The following is a 19,553-nucleotide window of genomic DNA, read 5'->3' on the forward strand; positions in this document are numbered from 1 at the left end:
GAGAATGGTGCGACAAACAAAAAATAGTACTCCTGGCAGGTAGCAAGCTAGCTAGTTTTATAGTTTGGTTATTTATTCCCAAAAATATGTTTATGACGCTATCTACATTTTTATAAACTCCTTACAACGAGACTAAGCCAATTTGCCTAACGCTAAAATCAATGTCATCTATAGCGTCATACTTTTGTCTGACATGCCAAAAAATGCAGCCATGTTGATTCAATTTGACACTTCGCATCTACTGGAGTATGACACGTGACTACAGTTTGCATTGAATTGTGGGTCATATTAACCCCACAAGTGATAAAAGTTCTTCACTTGCTCCCACGTGCCAAAATCGAGGGGCCAAGGGGGCAACGTTAGTGAATTGGATGTCCACTTAAGATGGCAATCAAACTGCATCCGGTTTCGACTGGGATATTTCAGAGAAAGTGGCTAGCGCGAGGGCTGAGGAGGGTAAAAATAATGTTTGGTCTGCAACCCAATCGAGTAACGTTTCCACTCCCCAAAGAATTCAGGCTGTTCTGGAGGCAAAGGGGGGTCCAACCCGGTACTAGATGGGTGTACCTAATAAATTGGCCACTAAGTGTATATTCACACACGTTGTAAGATGGCACACTCATGGTTAAACATGCTTTGTAAGATGGCTCACTCAAGATGAAACACGCTTCGAAAGATGGAAACACATTTGTGATAATTAGCATGCAAAAGCACACGTGAATTCATAAGACTTGCCGCTGTTCTCTAATCAAAATAGCCCCTCCAAAAGACAGCCAGCCCTGGAGGAAGTGGGGAAGTGGTGACAAAATAGCCCCTCCAAAAGACAGCCAGCCCTGGAGGAAGTGGGGAAGTGGTGACAAAATAGCCCCTCCAAAAGACAGCCAGCCCTGGAGGAAGTGGGGAAGTGGTGACAAAATAGCCCCTCCAAAAGACAGCCAGCCCTGGAGGAAGTGGGGAAGTGGTGACAAAATAAGACAAATATACAAAGACTTTGTCCGCCGGCCAAGACAACCCCGAATCTCTTGCCTGAATACCAGCTCATTCGCTAAGGGCGTACTAGACCAACAAAAATAACATTCTACCTACTTTGCCTAAACATCAGATTTTCAGTCTGACTGAAGTCGCCCTAAAAAAGACACAATAGTCCCTCTACAAGCCAGAATGTTGAATACAATATTTACACTTATTTTACTGGTTGTACATGCTGTGAGTCCTTTTGGCGGAAAGAGATGAGATGGGGTATCCACAGGAAAGTGTTGTTTACCCAACTTTTTGCGGCTCCGGGAGGTTCTGTTGCTTGTATTTTTAATCTCTTGGCTCATTGCGCGTGATGCACAATATTTAAACAATAGCCAAATGTAACCAAACGTAGTCAACCGAAGCAAGTTTACTTGCAATCAGCTGAAAGTGTTTTCCGTTCTGTCTGTGGTTCGGTTAGGCTCAGCCATATTGTGCAAGTGTTTATCATATTGAAAATAAAAACCGGAAATATAAACCGATATACAGACCAGCGTACTGAAGGTTGAGTTGATAACACTTCCCTGTGGATATTTTCTATCAGATTACCTCCGACGTAGGGACAAAATCATTGGCTGTTGTTTACGTGAGTAAGCGGTAAAACATTCTGAGAGAAAGAAAGAAGTTTGCTTACCCAAAAATTTGACAAACACAGCCAACTGGGTGAACAGGGATGTGCACCGTTCCCTGTGCCCCAGGGAAGAACGAAAGCTGCCTTGAGGAAGGTTCCGCGAAGATATTTGACATTACTCACCTCATATCAGCCACTAGGTGCCACAATAAAAACTATCCTCTTATTAAAAATGACCAATTGATCTTGAATAATTAATTGTCATGACTTTGAAATTGTATTTTTTTGTTCTATGATGCACACATTTCTTTCAGTTTTTTGGGATCACCAGCAAATCCCAATGTTTCCCTGGTATCCTCTGCTTTAACATTCATCTTTGCTCACAATATTCAAAGGCTAAATGTCTATTACATGTGTCATCAGGAAAAGTTATATTTAAAGGGATACTTTGTCATCTCTCTGGGGAAGTAGATAAAGGGCTTCATTGCCAAAATCCCGAAGTATCCATTTAAATGTCCTATTCCTGCAAAATTGTATTGCAGCAGATACATTTTCCTAGCTAGTTGATGTATTTGCTAATCTCCTGAGAATGCAGGTGAATGCATCTACATGCAAGCTACCAAGAACACTTCAATGTATTTCTTAATTTACCGCAAACTGATCTCCATGGCAACTAGGCTCTGGTCATAAAACAAAAGTTTGTCATCCTCTTGTATGTTTCAGGTTGAGGAACATCCGCTACACGTTCAACGCGGTCCTGGTCGTGTTCATCTGGCGAGTGTTCATCGCTCGGTCCCAGATGGCCAGGAACATCTGGTACATTGTGGTCAGCCTCTGCTTTAAGTTCCTGTCCTATTTCCGAGCATCCAGCACCATGAAATACTGAGTCCACGTGGTGTACTCACCTTGACCCCATCCACTCTCCTCAATCCAGCAGCCCCAGTCTGCCTTCTCTCCCTCCTGCCCAGCCCCCCTTCAGATAGCTATGTATCCGACAAGGCTCTGCAAATCCTATAATATTTTGAGTTAAGTGTCTGACATACTATTAATCTACTGTATGTGAAATGTCCCCTTTTCTTTGCAGTGTGATCCCTGATGTGGGGGGTAGAACTGCATTTGACTAAGCATGAATCTAATCAGACCCCTGGTCTTATGATGCTCACCTTGTACATTGATAGTCAGCCAAACAGAGTTATTGATGCCTAGTTTGGTTGTCATGGAGATGGAGCATTGCTTTGCTGACAGCCCCCAGGGTGGTCAGGCGGTGGTTTTGATTAACAGTTTACATTTTCCTGCTTGAATAGGGGTAAAGGCACCCATATACTCTATGCTTGATGGTGGCAATGACTATTACACAATGACATGATCAAGCACAAGGTAGATGGTAATAGATAGGCTTTTTACAGTGCCTAACAGGTATGATTATCTTGCATCAGCTGACCTTGCAGAGCTATGTATTTTTTAATTGTTTTAAAACCATTTTCAAACCATTTCTGACTGGACTGTCCGCTTATGATTCTGGCCCAAATACCTCATAGCTCATGTAGCTCAGATCAGGCAACTGCTCAGAGGACTTGATTTTGGAGAGTTTGGGTAGGTAGTCCAAGGGCTCTTTACACTGCTTTCACTGATGACAGCTATCAGAAATTTGCATCTATGTCCATTTTAAAATAATGAGTAACTGTCTTTCCCCATGTTGGTCATTTATTTAACTGTCTGAAATGGGAGCGTTGTGTTCTGCTTATGCATCTCACATGTTTTGCCTGTTGTCGAGTTTGGGATATTCCATGCATGGGGAGAGGCCTCTTCTCTTCCGAACACCTTTACCTCTGTCTCATGCTATAATAACTTTCAAAGGTGGTCTTTATCCAATGTTTGCCTGGGTTGTTGGGCACTTGTAACATTTTTTACTTTTTTTACTTGTCCCTTTTCCATGTTGTCTTGTACATATTGTCTTAACATGTTGGACTTACTGTGCACTTTCCTGTGGTTGTATGCTGCATGACATTCATTCGGAATGTCCAGTTGTCATATAGCCACTTATACCTTCAGTTGAAGTTGGAAGTTTACATACACCTTAGCCAAATACATTTAAACTCATTTAATCCTAGTAAAAATTCCCTGTCTTTGGTCAGTTAGGATCACACCTTTGTTTTAAGAATGTGAAATGTCAGAATAATAGTAGAGAGGATGATTTATTTCAGCTTTTATTTCTTTCATCACATTCCCAGTGGGTCAGAAGTTTACATACACTCAATTAGTATTTGGTAGCATTGCCTTTAAATTGTTGAACTTGGGTCAAACATTTTGGATAGCCTTCCACAAGCTTCCCACAATAAGTTGGGTGAATTTTTGCCCATTCCTCCTGACAGAGCTGGTGTAACTGAGTCAGGTTTGTCGGCCTCCTTGCTCGCACACGCTTTTTCAGTTCTGCCTATACATTTTCTATAGGATTGAAGTCAGGGCTTTGTGATGGCCACTCCAATACCTTGACTTTGTTGTCCTTAAGCCATTTTGCCACAACTTTGGAAGTATGCTTGGGGTCATTGTCCATTTGGAAGACCCATTTGCGTCCAAGCTTTAACTTCCTGACTGATGATCCCTCATGATGCCATCTATTTTGTGAAGTGCACCAGTCCCTCCTGCAGCAGAGCACCCCCACAACATGATGCTGCCAACCCTGTGCTTCACGGTTGGGATGGTGTTCTTTGGCTAGCAAGCCTCCCCCTTTTTCCTCCAAGCATAACGATGGTCATTAGGGCCAAACAGTTCTATTTTTGTTTCATCGGACCAGAGGACATTTCTCCAAAAAGTACAATCTTTGTCCCCATGTGCAGTTGCAAACCTTAGTCTGGCTTTTTTATGGCGGTTTTGGAGCGGTGGCTTCTTCCTTGCTGAGCGGCCATTCCGGTTATGTCAATATAGGACTTGTTTTATTGTGGATATAGATACTTTTGTACCTGTTTCCTCCCAGCGTCTTCACAGGGTCCTTTGCTGTTGTTCTGGGATTGATTTGCACTTTTCCTAGAGTACATTAATCTCTAGGAGACAGAACGTGTCTCCTTCCTGAGCGATATGACGGCTGCGTGGTCCCATGGTGTTTATACTTGCGTACTATTGTTGGTTGAGATGAACGTGGTATCTTCAGGCGTTTGGAAATTGCTCCCAAGGATGAACCAGACTTGTGGAGGTCTACGATTTTTTGGGGGCTGATTTCTTTTGTTTTTCCAATGATGTCAAGCAAAGAGTTTGAAGTTAGGCCTTGAAATACATCCACAGGTACACCTCCAATTGATTCAAATGATGTCAATTAGCCTATCAGAAGCTTCTAAAGCCATTACATAATTTACTGGAATTTTGCAAGTTGTTTAAAGGCACAGTCAACTTAGTGTATGTAAACTTCTGACCCACTAGAATTGTGATACAGTGAATTATAAGTGAAATAATCTGTCTGTAAACAATTGTTGACTTGTGTCATGCACAAGTAGATGTCCTAACCGACTTGCCAAAACTATAGTGTGTTGACAAGAAATGTGTGGCGTGGTTGAAAAACAAGTTTTAATGACTCCAACATAAGTGTATGTAAACTTCCAACTTCAACTGTATCATGGATGTTTGGCCAGATGTATAAAATATGCCCTTGATCTGTGCTCACATGATCCATTGGGAATAAGATTAGTAAGTGATCCACTTTCTGGGAGGTTTGTGTGAATTGTGCCTGAACTTGTCTATGACAAAATATTAATGTTTGTCATTAGTTGCCACAAAGTAATAAACCCAGTCTATTTCTACAATTCTGCCTCTTAAAATGGGATTTTAAACCTAACCTTGAACACACTGCCAACCTTATGCCTAACCTTAAATGAAGACCAAAAGCACATTTTTGTTTTGATAAACTTTTACGATATTGCCAATTTTGACTTTGTGGCTATACTATCTAGTTGAAACTTAAAAAGAGCACTCCGATCTATGTGTTCTAATCAGTTTGTGTACAACTCTAGGTAGACTTCAAGATCTGGCTTAAAAAGTATTTTTATGCTATTAAACAACAATTAATATTACATGGCCATTTATTTACTGAAGCGAAAAGCTTGAGGAAACCCATTCACCTGATACAACTTCAGCTGCTGGTTACCATTTTACTTTACATGTGGGATTTACTGCATCGTGTTTAAACTGTTTTATCAATTCTATTGTCAGTTCTTTTAAGTGTACCATTTTTCACAAAATGAAATAGTTAACACAGCCTGACTTTTTGCACAGCTTACTAAAAAACCACCTAAGATTCCTGAAAGTTAAGGGAATACTGTAGTTGCTTCTATTTTAATATGAATTAATAACTTGACAAGTCTGTTGTAATAACTGTTAAGCACCACATTTAGAAAGAGATCCTTGCTTTCACTTGCTTTTTTTAATCCAGTTTCTGTATTGGATTTGAAGATTTTAGTGTGTAATAGTGTTTTTTCTGGTATGTGGCTTGCTATGTAGTATTGTTAAACTTGTCTTGCAATGGAACTGCCAATTCTGAGTTTCTTAGGAACTTGTCTTGCCAGTGAAGTAAGGGAGTGGAGCAGACCCCTTCTACTACTTCCGTTTGTGTTGCTAGGGATTCATATTACTGGATCATTCTAATGCTCTTCTATTCGAAGAGCATTGCACATCGAACTTTTACATTCTTTCTGGTTTTACAGCAGCATATTCCAATACCCGTCTGGACAGAAATGAGATTTAATGTAATATATTCCTCTTGCCTTTTGACTGCCTGCAAATGTTTTGTTGTCCTGCTTCCTCGTATAATTGTAGAATGTAGTCCCCTAGAAAGATCAGTACCCTATAACCAATTTGTTGTCTTTACCATGACCCTCAGTTAATGTTCCCAGGTATGCGCTCTGCATATTTCATTGACGGTGTAAAAGCTCTTTCCACAGTCAAGGTAAATGTTTAAAACAATCAATGGGTGCCTTTTTGTTTGTAAACCAAAAAGAAGGAATAAACTCTGTTAAATCATGTTTGCTGGAAGTTTTCTTCTTGAAATTCAATATTTTATGTTGTGCTGTTGAAAAATAACTCGCCATAGCTTTGGTCTTAAAAGCTTTTCCTTACTCCAGTGGTCACCCCTTTTGTAGAGAGGAGCTGGTAATACTGCTTTATCATTCCAGTAATACTACTACTACTACTGATTCTACTAATTTGGTGGGTGCTTATTTGTCCCATTTCAGAAGTGTGTATTTATGTGTGTGAATTGGAAATGTGTTTTTTGCATTTCCCATCTCCCCCTGAGATGCCCTCGGAGACTGGGGTCAATGCCAGGGTCTGCCATTATCAACGGCAATCGTTGAGCAATTCATTGTTCACACATTGTTCACCTTCAAGGTCCAGAGTTGAGGGATCTAGAATGTCATTGTATGCTGTAGAGTTAAGATTTCCCTTCACTGAAACTAAGGAGCCTAGCCCAAAACATGAAAAACAGCCACATACCATGATTCCTCCTCCACCAAACTTTACAGTTGGTGGTAGCGTTTTACCTGGCATCAGCCAAACCCAGATTTGTCCGTCGGACTGCCAGATGGTGTAGCGTGGTGATTGACTCCAGAGAACGGTTTCCACTGCTCCAATGGCGGTGAGCTTTACACCACTCCAGCCGACGCTTGGCATTGTGCATGGTGATCTTAGGCTTGTGTGCGGCTGCTCGGCCATGGAAACCCATTTCATGAAACTCCCGACGAACCGTTATTGTGCTGACATTGCTTCCAGAGGCAGTTTGGGACTCAGTAGTGTGTGTTGCACCTGAGGACTCCCATTCTGTGAGCTTGTGTGGCCTTCCTCTTAGTGGCTGAGCCGTTGTTGCTCCTAGACGTTTCCACTACACAATAACAGCACTTACAGTTGACCGGGGCAGCTCTAGCGAGGCAGAAATTTGACGACTGACTTGTTGGAATGGTGGCATTCTATGACGGAGCTCTTCAGTACGTGCCAATCGACTGCCAAGTTTTGTCTATGGAGATTGCATGGCTGTGTGCTTGATTTTATACACCTGTCAGCAACGGGTGTGGCTGAAATAGCCGAATCAACTAATTTGAAGGGGTGTCCACATACTTGGTCGTGTAGTGTATGTCAAATTTCTATTTTCTTGATTAAACAAAATAGAGGTGTTGGTAATAGTATGAAATCGATTCGTGAGAATGATTTATGCATGTTTGAGTGTACTCTTTTGCTTCAGGATTATGTGCCCGCCAGGCATTAATGAGGTTGTAATCCGAGTATATTCTGGAGAGCCTTGGTTGCATGTGGATTGTAGTTGGTGTTATTCGATTTGTCCCGCATGTCCAAAATGGCATTCATGTCTGTCCCAATAACCAGATGGAATTCAGTTCATTCTAACAGTATGCTGTTCGGAGAATCAAAAACACATAGGATCATATGAATTTGGAGCGTATACATTAAAGGCCCATTTCTTTCAATTATGGATACATTTAAGGAAAGTGATTCTTCATTCTTCATCTTCTCCTTTACCCAATAAGGTAATTTTGAGTATCTTATACAGCACCAGTCAAATGTTTTGACACACCTACTCATTCAAGGGTTTTTCTTTATTTAAAAAAAAAAAACTTTTTCTACATTGTAGAGTAATAGTGAAGACATCAAAACTATAAAATAACCAAAAAAGTGTTCAACAAATTCTATAAAGTAGCCACTCTTTGCCTTGATGACAGCTTTGCACACTTGTTGGCTGCTTTTCCTTCACTCTGGGGTCCAAACCATCTCAATTAGGTTGAGGTCAGGTGATTGTGGAGGCCAGGTCATCTGAGGCAGCGCCATGGGATGGCGTATCGCTGCGGAATGCTGTGTTAGCCATGTTGGTTAAGTGTGCCTTGAATTCTAAATAAATCACCAACATTGTCACCAGCAAAGCACCATCCCACCTCCTCTGTTCTTCACAGTGGGAACCACACATGCGGAGATCATCCGTTCATTTTTGGAACCAAAAATCTTACATTTGGACTCATCAGACCAAAGGACAGATTTCCACCAGTCTAATGTCCATTGCTCGTGTTTCTTGGCCCATGCAAGTCTCTTCTTCTTATTGGTGGCCTTTAGTAGTGGTTTCTTTGCAGCAGTTTGACCATGAAGGCCTGATTCATGCAGTCACCTCTGAACAGTTGATGTTAAGATGTGTCTTACTTTATATTTGGGCTGCAATTTCTGAGGCTGGTAACTCTAATGAACTCTGGGTCTTCCTTTCCTGTGGCGGACCTGATGAGAGCCAGTTTCATCATAGCGCTTGAGGGTTTTTGTGACTGCGCTTGAAGAAACTTTCAAAGTTATTGAAATTTTCCGTATTGACTGACCTACATGTCTTCCGTATTGACTGACATTCATGGGCTGTCGTTTCTCTTTGCTTATTTGAGCTGTTCTTGCCATAATATAGACTTGCTCTGTATACCACCGCTACCTTCTCACAACACAACAGATTGGCTCAAATACAAATTAACTTTTAATAAGGCACACCTGTTCATTGAAATTAATTCCAGGTGACTACCTCCTGACGCTGGTTGAGAGAATTCCAAGAGTGTGCAAAGCTGTCATCAAGCTTAAGGGTGGCTATTTGTTTAACACTTCTTTGGTTACTACACGATTCAAATATGTGTTATTTCATAGTTTTGATGTCTACAATGTAGAATATAGTACAAATAAAGAAAAACCCTTGAATTAGTAGGTGTTCTCAAACTTTTGACTGGTACTGTACATTTATAAGGACATCCTTTAGTTTTGTTTGGGGCTGATGAAAAAGCAGCTAGTTTGTACAAATGGTTCTCTATTCTATGTGAGTCCTTTTGGTGCAGCTTTATATAGACATCTGACCAGCCTCTTCTAATGTCTAACAAATCGCCCTCATCATTTAGCATACCAGCGATTGTGTCAAGTGTTCCTCTGATTCTGTTCAGATGCTCGATTACGTTTTAATACTGCCAGCCAGGATGTGGCCCAATATTGAATGGACCATGTTTTCAGCTTCATCAGGCCTAGTCACTAGACATCCCCCATCACCTGGCTGTGCCAATTCCTTGGTTTACCTTTGTTGCCAAGAAACTTGACCCTAAAGATTCCGCTAGGATATCATTACACAAGGGAGGTTTTGTTTACCTACACAGGCGTTGATACTGTACAGGACTAGAGATGAGTCACGAATGTACTGTTCTTTGATAGCTACAGTAGCTGACTGAACTAAATACTTGCCCTAGAGCAATAAGGCTTCCAAGGTCTTATGTGTTCATATAATTTGATACCAGGGGATATGTTTAAAAGCAATATTGTGTTTGAACTTCAATTCTATTTCTTGAGGCAAATTGCCTATTTTTCAGTGTGATCATGGTATCAGAAAATGTAGTGTTGTATGATTGACCATTTAGCCTTTCCTAATGTAGTCAGCGTCAACTAAACTGTTGTCTTTTTGTGGAGACGACCCCTACAGTTTTGAACTGCATTTGGCCTTGACAGTGAACTGTATGTAATAAAGTAAGTAAAATAATGTCAACCTCTCCTAAATAATTAATGAGTCATAATACCCTGCAGGTTGATGTTGATTGGGAGGAATGTTGTTCCGGAGGCAGAGCTGATCGATTCCCAGTAGATGGGCCTGCTGCAAAGAAAAATTGCCTATATATTGAACAAATTCATGAAAACAAAAATGTGCCTTTTGTCTTAATTTAATATTAGGTTTATGCATAAAGTTAGCAGTGTGGTTCGGTTTAAAATCAGATTGTATGACTTTGTGGCTGTGCCTCCAGTACATGAGTCATGCCAATATGCTCTAAATCTCTTGGTTTAACCGAGAAAATGCTGACATGAATGTAGTGGTGTTGATTTCTAGACAAAAATGTAATAATTAATGAATTCATTAAATAATTAATAATTTATGGATCCCTACTGTAAAATGATTTCAGTTAATCACTGGCCATCCATTCTCAAAACCCATGATGGTCAAAATGCTCCTTTCAAATCTTTAATGAGAAACACCAGGCTCATTGCCACCAAGTCAGATGAGAGATTTGTGACAATTGTCAGATTGAGTCCCTAACAGTGTAATGACCGTTTTGCATTAATCCATGTTATTTTATTTCTCTGAATCAAGATGCATATCAGGTAGATGGGAAAGCCTGTGCTGGAACAGCTGGCAGCTGCAGCCTGGGAACCGTGGTCCGTGCTGAGGGCTGAGTCACTACTGAGCCTGCCCAGTGGGAGTAAGACCCCTCGGCAGGGTAAACCGGCTCAGGGACTTAAGACAGTTGCACAGTGGGATGCTTTCATACTTTGAAGCAAGCAAGCAGAATGCACACAGACACTCACTCAATTTATTCATTTAAAAATGTGGCCTTATTTACAACATAACTTACACTCAACTACAGTTATCACAAATCATTTGAGAATAAAATAAGTATAAATAGTATGATACTTTATATTTTCCATATTTTTTCAGGAAGGTACATTTATCTCTGATAGCAGCCAAATAAATAACTTCTCCTAACACGATAAAAGCAAATCCTTTAGGGAAAGTACAGAAGCATAATCTTGGGACAGTTGTCCATTATTAATACATAATTTCACTTACAGCTTTTAATCATTTGAATAATAAATGAAAGCTCAATAACCTCATCCCAAAGAAATCAATGTGTATGTGAGGTCTAGGTTTGCTTTGATACAATGGGTCTCTGCCAAATGTCTTCAGTCCAGGCTCTGTGGTGGTTCTACTCTCAGGATGGTCTCATACAATGGGATGTTTTCATATACTGGGATTTGATCCTCTCTCTGGAGGTCTGTGTGTGTTACACCTTCCTGTTTGTCATTTTCAGGGGACTTGATGTTGATCAGAGCTGTGTACGTGTCACTGTTAGGGTCAGGATGGACATGGACACTGTGTGTGTCCGTTATGGAATGATCACTTCCTCTGAATCTTCTCTTCAGCATGCAGTAGGTGAAGACAAGTTCTCCAGCAGCCAAAACAGCTCCCACCCCTACCCCCACTACAGGAGCCCAAAGAAAAGCAACAGGAATATAAATAGGAATGAGACTGGAATTCTCTCCCCCTAAAATGTTCCGTGCCTCACAGTAGTATTCTCCATTGTCTTCAGAGCTGATTTTAGTGATAGTATAACTCTGCCCTGAAGCTTTTGGTGAAGTTACGTTTCTCTTCAGCCAGGTGTAATTCTGCACTGGTGGGTTGGCATCACTGTTGCATGTCAGAGTCACTGAACTGCCCTCCACTATCTTACCAGAGGGACTGACCGAAGCTGAGGTGCTCTTTGGTTTGTATCTGACTCTGAGAGTCACTTCCGGAGAGTGGAGATCATCATGGCCATCTACAGCACAGGAGCCTGCATCATCATTGCTGACTGGGTTTTGGTACAGTCTGTTGGAGTAGGGATAGTTGTTTGGTATAGGCTGTCCATTCTTATACCAAATAAAGGCTGTGTTTGGACCCAGTGTACATTTGGTTCTACATCTCAGTATGGCACTCTCCCCCTCTGACACAGATGTGGGATCCAACTCCAATAGGACATCTGTGACAGTCAGCAATACAGGAGTTCCAGCAAACTTCCCTCCTAAAATGGTTCTGAGCCTGAATCTGTACTCAGCTGAGTCACTCATTCTCAGACCTGTGAATCTCAGGGTACAGTCATTCTCCTTATTTCCAGGAATACGGTACTCCACACGACCCACATACTTTGGGTCCTGGCTCAGATCTTCAGGCTCTCCTCTAGTACCCCATTTATTAGACCAGAATGCTTTACTGATCTGGGGGTTGTTGGGATATGTGTAAGTGCAGGAAATGTCCACTGATGTCCCCTTTAAGGCACACATATTTCTATTGAAATAGTAACACTCTGACAGTTGTGACTGTGAACACACACTGCAGGAGAGTGGAGATTCTCATGGCCTTTTACAGCACAGGAGTAGCTGCCTGCAGATTTACTGCTGACTAAGTATCGGTACCAGGGAAAGATATCTTCTTGTAGATATTGTCCATTCATGTACCACATATAGGTGGGGTTGTCACTCAGAGGGCAGGTGGTGCTACAGGTCAGTGTCAGTTTCTGACTTCCTGTCACCTTCACCTGCAGGCCTGTGATGGAAAGAGCTGTTCCCGGTAAGCTATAACCCAACCCTGAAGTGTGTTTGTGAAACGAGAAGCGATACTCAGCTGAGTCTTCCTCTCTCAGGTCTGTGATTCTCAGAGTGGAGTGACCACTTTCTGTTCCAGGGTACTTCACACGACCTGAATACCCTGGGTCTTCTGTTAGGTCCTCTGGGATTGAATTTTCTCTCCACCTATCACTTTGTTTGGCACTAAACCAGAATGTTGAGGTGACTAAATATCCACTGGGATATGTGTAAAAGCAGGTTAGGTCCACCGATGAACCTTTCAAGATACAGATTTGCTTCAGAGTGTAAGACACACTCCATCCATTGTGGGCCAGTTTCACTGCAATACAATCACACATCATAAGGCCTATTTTCTTCATTTTTTTAAGATGAGCTTGAAATAGGCATGGTCTAATTGACTCAACCAAAAACACATATCGAAGTTTAGCTTTCTTATTAATGAACCAGAAAATCCATTGTTATTTCTGGTTGTTTATCAAAGTTAGCTGCCTTGCTCATTGAACCTGCTTTGTAGTATACAGTACCCCTACGCACATGCTATAAGCACAACAACATCCTAATTCTTCCAATGTGATGTTGACACTACATTTTCTGTGGTGTGTGTGGTTGGAAACAACAGATAAACATTACTCAGAGAAGAGTGAAGGACGATGTAGGTGACACTGGGCACACTAGAGGAACATTTAGAAGCATCTTATTCTGATTGTTTTATGATATTTGTCTGTAGGTCACACAACGATACTGATAAAACTGAGAAATATAGTGCTATTATTTATCATACCTCCCACAGAGAAGAGAAAAGCCATGAACACACTTCCTGCTTTTGTTACGGCCATGTTTCACATTCTGCAATCAGAGAAATTAAATCAAAATAGACAATAAAACACACTTTATAAATGTTGAATAACCTGACACGTAAATTAAGGGGAGAACCATCAATAATGGTCTTCTTTTTTTAATACAGAAATCAATATAAACTAAATATGTGAAACCACAGTCCATATATTTATTTCTACTGTAGGCCTATGTTCCAGCAACACAAATTCACTCATCTGAAAAAGTACATAGTATTCCCATGCCCAGAAGGATGACTAGAAACAAATCATTTACAAATCCTTGTAAACAAATCCTTGTTGTTGTGGAACTTCTCAGCAATCTTCTGCCACACGCAGTTGCTAGAATTATAATAAAACTTTAAAACTCATTCTTTAATGAGAAACACCAGGCTAGTTGCCATCAAGTCAACTGTCAGGCTAGTTTCCATCAAGTCAATTGTGAGATTTGTGACAATTTTGAGATAAGAAGTGTAATGACTGTTTAATTAATCCATGTTATTCATTTATTTATCTGAATCAATATGCACATCAGGTAGATGGGAAATCCTGTGCTGGAACAACCTGCAGCTGCAGCCTGGCAACTGTTGTCTGTGCTGAGGGCTGAGCCACTACTGAGTGTGCCCAGTGGGAGTCAGAACCAGTGGGAGTCAGAACCAGTGGGAGTCAGATCCAGTGGGAGTCAGACTCAGGGGCACAGTGGGATGCCCTCATAATTTGCATCTGCTTTGAACTAGTATTGTAACATACTGTATGCTACTCCTGCATGTTTCCTAGAATGAACAACATGGAAATGTTTCGGAAATCTATGCTGAAAGAGTGTGTTTGTGCGTGCATACACTCTCACACACACATACACTCTCTCACTCACACACTTTCAGCATAGATTTCCCTGTTGTGCTTTCTAGGGGTAGCCTACAGTATGTTACAATATTAGTTCAGAGCAGATACACTTGTGCTGTTCAGATCGGGTTTGTATGAATATCGTCTGTATAAAGGACAGGACATTCTGTCACATTCCCAAAGGTTGCTTGTCCTATGACAGTCAACAGCTGACTGATGTTGTTGTCACTGATGTTCACTTGTGTCCTGACTATCAACCAGACTACTCCAATGCTCCTGGTAAGTAAACCCCCATTTACATCACATCAGATTTAACTATGTTTGTGGAATAATGTGTCAGTCTTGATGTGTGTTCAACAGAACACACATGCTGAAAATCAACAGAAAATCATGCTGATTTGAAATGTATTGTTTTGATGCCATGTTTCCTCAACTGTACCAGATCCCTGCCGGCCAAGCAAGTCCCATGTGTTCTTAGTTTTGGTATGCTTGAAATTTTGTGGCTGAAATGGCATTGAGCAAACTTAAGAACTTCTAGATTCAAATGATTCATAAGATCCACCATAAGACCTCTCTATCCCCTCAGCATCAAAGAAGATTCATTTCTCATTCATCCAAAAAGACAGAAGAGTTCAAGAATTCAAATGAATTGTTCCCATTTCCTGTGCCAGGTCTCATAAACTCAGCTTTAAAGGTCAAGTTGACCGTCATGAGAAGATGTCTTTGTTGATAGCCCAGCTTCCCTGTACCGCACACAGTACGTCAGCTGAATACCCAGGCAGCAGTAAACTAGCCTGGAGCGCCTTCAGCAAGGCACAACAATGTACAAATAGAAATATGTTATGTAGAACAACATGCCTCTCTGACATGTAGAATAAAATAACGTCAGCCTTATTCCTTACATTTCTGTCTGCAATGTCCGATAAAGTCTGCCTTCTGAATGTGGCCCTGTTCCTCTAACTGTTTCCATGGCCATTGATTGATAAGATGAAAATCAGCCTTTAAATCAAATCAAATTTGGTCACGTACACAGTTTGGCAGGTGTTATAGCGGGTGCAGCGAAATGCTTATGTTACTAGCTCCTAACAATGCAGTAAAATGTCAAACAATTCAAAGAAAAAGGACAAGAAATCAAGAATGGTGGGACAAATCTGATTAACAACCCAAACAGCACTGTAGTAGTAATCAAATGCTTTAATATCTTTGAGATCTATTTACGTTGTTCTCTTTCTGTCTATTCCTTAAGCCACTCCTCTCATGTCTGCGGTTCCTTTGACAGGTTGGATCTCTGAGGATTCTCCACATTGTCCAGGGTGGTTTATGGATGTCTTGGCCCTCCTCTTTGGTTGATTTTATGGGGTTGTTTTGTCATAGACAGCGTGGTGCCACTGCCTATATTATACTGATCCTGCCCTAGGTTTAAGACACTGACAGAATAGTTGGAAACTATCAGATTACAATACCATGGATCAGTTTCAATGCGTGCTCTGTTGTAAAAAAGAAAATGTCTGGCTGTGTTGGTCTCCCACCACAAATGACGGTTCACCAGAGATAGTTGTTGTCATGTTCTGAGGTGGAGTCACCCTGAGCGCTGTTGTCTGAGGCAGTATGCGAGTCTAACGTGTTACTCTCCTGTCTTCCTCACTATGACTCTAGCCGAGCTCTGTTCTTTACAGACGCCTGCAGTCTGGTTAACAAGTAACCCTACCCACATAGTTAACCCCCCCACCATATAAACCCACTTGTCTTAGCCAGCAAGACCCCAGTCAGGAGTCAGAATGGGAGGTTCACGGGTGAAGACCATTGGGGTTCTACTCTGTCTGTGTTACTGTATCAACACTGGAATTTCAGATGATCTCTCTGGTAAGTTATCAAATGTATACCAGTAATAGGTTAGCAGGGTACACAGATTGAAAGATACATTGATTGAATTGTGTAAATTTTAATGACCAATTGTACACTATATATATAAACGTATGTAGAGACCCCTTCAAATTAGTGGATTGGGCTTTTTCAGACACACCCGTTATTGACAGGTGTATAAAATCCAGCACATAGCCATTCAATCTCCATAGACAAACATTGGCAGTAGAATGGCCTTAAAGAAGAGCTCAGTGACCATTAACATGGCACCATCATAGGATGCCAACAAATGTATGCCCTGCTAGAGCTGACCCGGTCAACTGTAAGTGCTGTTACTGTGAAGTGGAAACGTCTAGGAGTAACAACGGCTCAGCCGCGAAGTGGTAGGCCACACAAGTTCACAGAACGGGACCAGCGAGTGCTAAAGCACGTAGCATGTAAAAATCGTCTGTCCTCGGTTGCAACACTTACCACCGAGTTCCAAACTGCCTCTGAAAGCAACATCAGCACAATAACTGTTCATCGGGAGCTTCATGAAATGGGTTTCCATTGCTGGTCAGCCGCACAGAAGCCTAAGATCACCATTTGCAATGCCAAGCGTTAACTGGAGGGGTGGAAAGCTCGCCGCCATTGGACTCTGGAGCAGTGGAAACGTGTTCTCTGGAGTGATGAATCACGCTTCACCATCTGTCAATCTTCACCATCTGTCAGATCTGGGTTTGGCGGATGCCAGGAGAATGCTACCTGCCCCAATGCATAGTGCCAACTGTAAAGTTTGGTGGAGAAGGGATAATGGTCTGGGGATGTTTTTCATGGTTCGGGCTAGGCCCCTTAGTTCCAGTGAATGGAAATCTTAACCCTACAGCATACAATGACATTCTAGATGATTCTGTGTTTACAAATTTGTGGCAAAAGTTTTCGGGAAGGCCCTTTCCTGTTTCAGCATGACAATGCCCCCGTGCACAAAGCAAGGTCCATACAGAAATGCTTTGTCGAGATCGGTGTAGAAGAACTTGACTGGCCTGCACAGAGCCCTGACCTCAAACCCATCGAACACCTTTGGGATGAATTGGAATGCCGACTGCGAGCCAGGCTTAATCACCCAACATCAGTGCCTAACTTCACTAATGGTCTTTTGGCTGAATGGAAGCAAGTCACCGCAGCAATGTTCCAACATCTAGTGGAAAGCCTTCCTAGATGAGTGGAGGCTGTTATAGCAGCAAAGGGTGGACCAGCTCCATATTAATGCCCATGATTTTGGAATGAGATGTTCAATGAGCAGGTGTTCACATACTTTTGGTCATGTAGTGTATTTTGTTGAACAAGCTTTTTTTCCACCTACAGGTCCAAAGTGCGGTCTTCCACAGATCAGGAACCTCCTTGACCGCTCTTTGAGAATCGTTGGAGGGTTGGAGGCAAGATATGGATCCCACCCCTGGTTGGCAAGTGACTTCCTTTTACTGTACATGTGACACCCCCTTTTGAGAAATATGGCAATGAGGATAACACAAATACAGGAGTTTTTTCTAGCTTTATTGAAGAGATAGCTCAATATAAAAGATAGGGGAGGGTGAGTCAGAGGGCTAGATTCGAACCCATGCTCTGGTCCAGCGGCTGTAACCGCTGGACCACACAGGCCACGCAAATACAGGCTTAAAGACATCACAATGACATGGAATTTGGGATGATTTGAAGGTTTCACTGAGGTCCAGGGGTTTTCATTTCTGTGGAGGGGCTATCCTGACGGAGCGCTGGATCCTGACTGCTGCCCACTGCTTCTCCGTCGTCTCTACGTAAGTTCCATCCCATCTCAAGTCCAGGTAGTCCCTCCCCGTTTCAGTCCCTCCCCGTTGGTGCAAAACAGCATGCCCCTAATGTCTCCTGCTTTTTTCTTCCATAGAAACTTTCTGAGGAACGTTAGTGTTGTGATTGGGGAGTACGACCAAAGGGTTCCTGATGAAGAAGAACAGACCTTCACTGTGAACACCATCAAAATTCACGAAAATTACCAGCACGCCTCTCCTATGAGCTATGACATAGCTCTGCTGGAAATCAATGGACATATCCGATTGGGCAGGTTTTCTCTCCGTTATAGTGACGGGCGGTTGATACAGTGGGGCAAAAAAGTATTTAGTCAGCCACCAATTGTGCAAGTTCTCCCACTTAAAAATATGAGAGACCTGTAATTTTCATCATAGGTACACTTCAACTATGACAGACAAAATGAGAAAAAAAATCCAGAAAATCACATTGTAGGATTTTTAATGAATTTATTTGCAAATTATGGTGGAAAATAAGTATTTGGTCAATAACAAAAGTTTATCTCAATACTTTGTTATATACCCTTTGTTGTAAGTCTTCACAAGTTTTTCACACACTGTTGCTGGTATTTTGGCCCATTCCTCCATGCAGATCTCCTCTAGAGCAATGATGTTTTGGGGCTGTTGCTGGGCAACACAGACTTTCAACTCCCTCCAAAGATTTTCTATGGGGTTGAGATCTGGAGACTGGCTAGGCCACTCCAGGACCTTGAAATGCTTCTTACGAAGCCACTCCTTCATTGCCCGGGCGGTGTGTTTGGGATCATTGTCATGCTGAAAGACCCAGCCACGTTTCATCTTCAATGCCCTTGCTGATGGAAGGAGGTTTTCACTCAAAATCTCACGATACATGGCCCCATTCATTCTTTCCTTTACACGGATCAGTCGTCCTGGTCCCTTTGCAGAAAAACAGCCCCAAAGCATGATGTTTCCACCCCCATGCTTCACAGTAGGTATGGTGTTCTTTGGATGCAACTCAGCATTCTTTGTCCTCCAAACACGACGAGTTGAGTTTTTACCAAAAAGTTATATTTTGGTTTCATCTGACCATATGACATTCTCCCAATCTTCTTCTGGATCATCCAAATGCTCTCTAGCAAACTTCAGACGGACCTGGACATGTACTGGCTTAAACAGGGGGACATGTCTGGCACTGCAGGATTTGAGTCCCTGGCGGCGTAGTGTGTTACTGATGGTAGGCTTTGTTACTTTGGTCCCAGCTCTCTGCAGGTCATTCACTAGGTCCCCCCGTGTGGTTCTGGGATTTTTGCTCACCGTTCTTGTGATCATTTTGACCCAACGGGGTGAGATCTTGCGTGGAGCCCCAGATCGAGGGAGATTATCAGTGGTCTTGTATGTCTTCCATTTCCTAATAATTGCTACCACAGTTGATTTCTTCAAACCAAGCTGCTTACCTATTGCAGATTCAGTCTTCCCAGCCTG

At 41.9% G+C, this 19,553-nt stretch overlaps 2 protein-coding genes across 3 annotated transcripts in view; one reads left to right on the forward strand and one right to left on the reverse strand.

The window, feature by feature from the left end:
* The window catches only part of far1 (fatty acyl CoA reductase 1), a 41,886-nt gene extending 38,130 nt beyond the window's left edge, over positions 1-3,756 (forward strand). For both annotated transcript variants that reach the window (XM_024379978.2, XM_024379980.2), the window contains exon 12: positions 2,312-3,756. In XM_024379978.2, the coding sequence (XP_024235746.1) occupies positions 2,312-2,474 (163 nt within the window). In that variant the 3' untranslated portion in view covers positions 2,475-3,756. The remainder of the gene's footprint in view (positions 1-2,311) is intronic.
* Positions 3,757-11,311: 7,555 nt separating this feature from the next.
* On the reverse strand, positions 11,312-12,448 carry LOC121840029 (B-cell receptor CD22-like). Its single transcript, XM_042301177.1, has one exon. The coding sequence runs from the start codon at positions 12,446-12,448 to the stop codon at positions 11,312-11,314; it is 1,137 nt and encodes a 378-aa protein (XP_042157111.1).
* Between the last annotated feature and the right edge of the window lie 7,105 nt (positions 12,449-19,553).

Source organism: Oncorhynchus tshawytscha, linkage group LG19, assembly GCF_018296145.1.
Source record: "Oncorhynchus tshawytscha isolate Ot180627B linkage group LG19, Otsh_v2.0, whole genome shotgun sequence".
In the NCBI taxonomy this organism is placed as follows: Eukaryota; Metazoa; Chordata; class Actinopteri; order Salmoniformes; family Salmonidae; genus Oncorhynchus; species Oncorhynchus tshawytscha.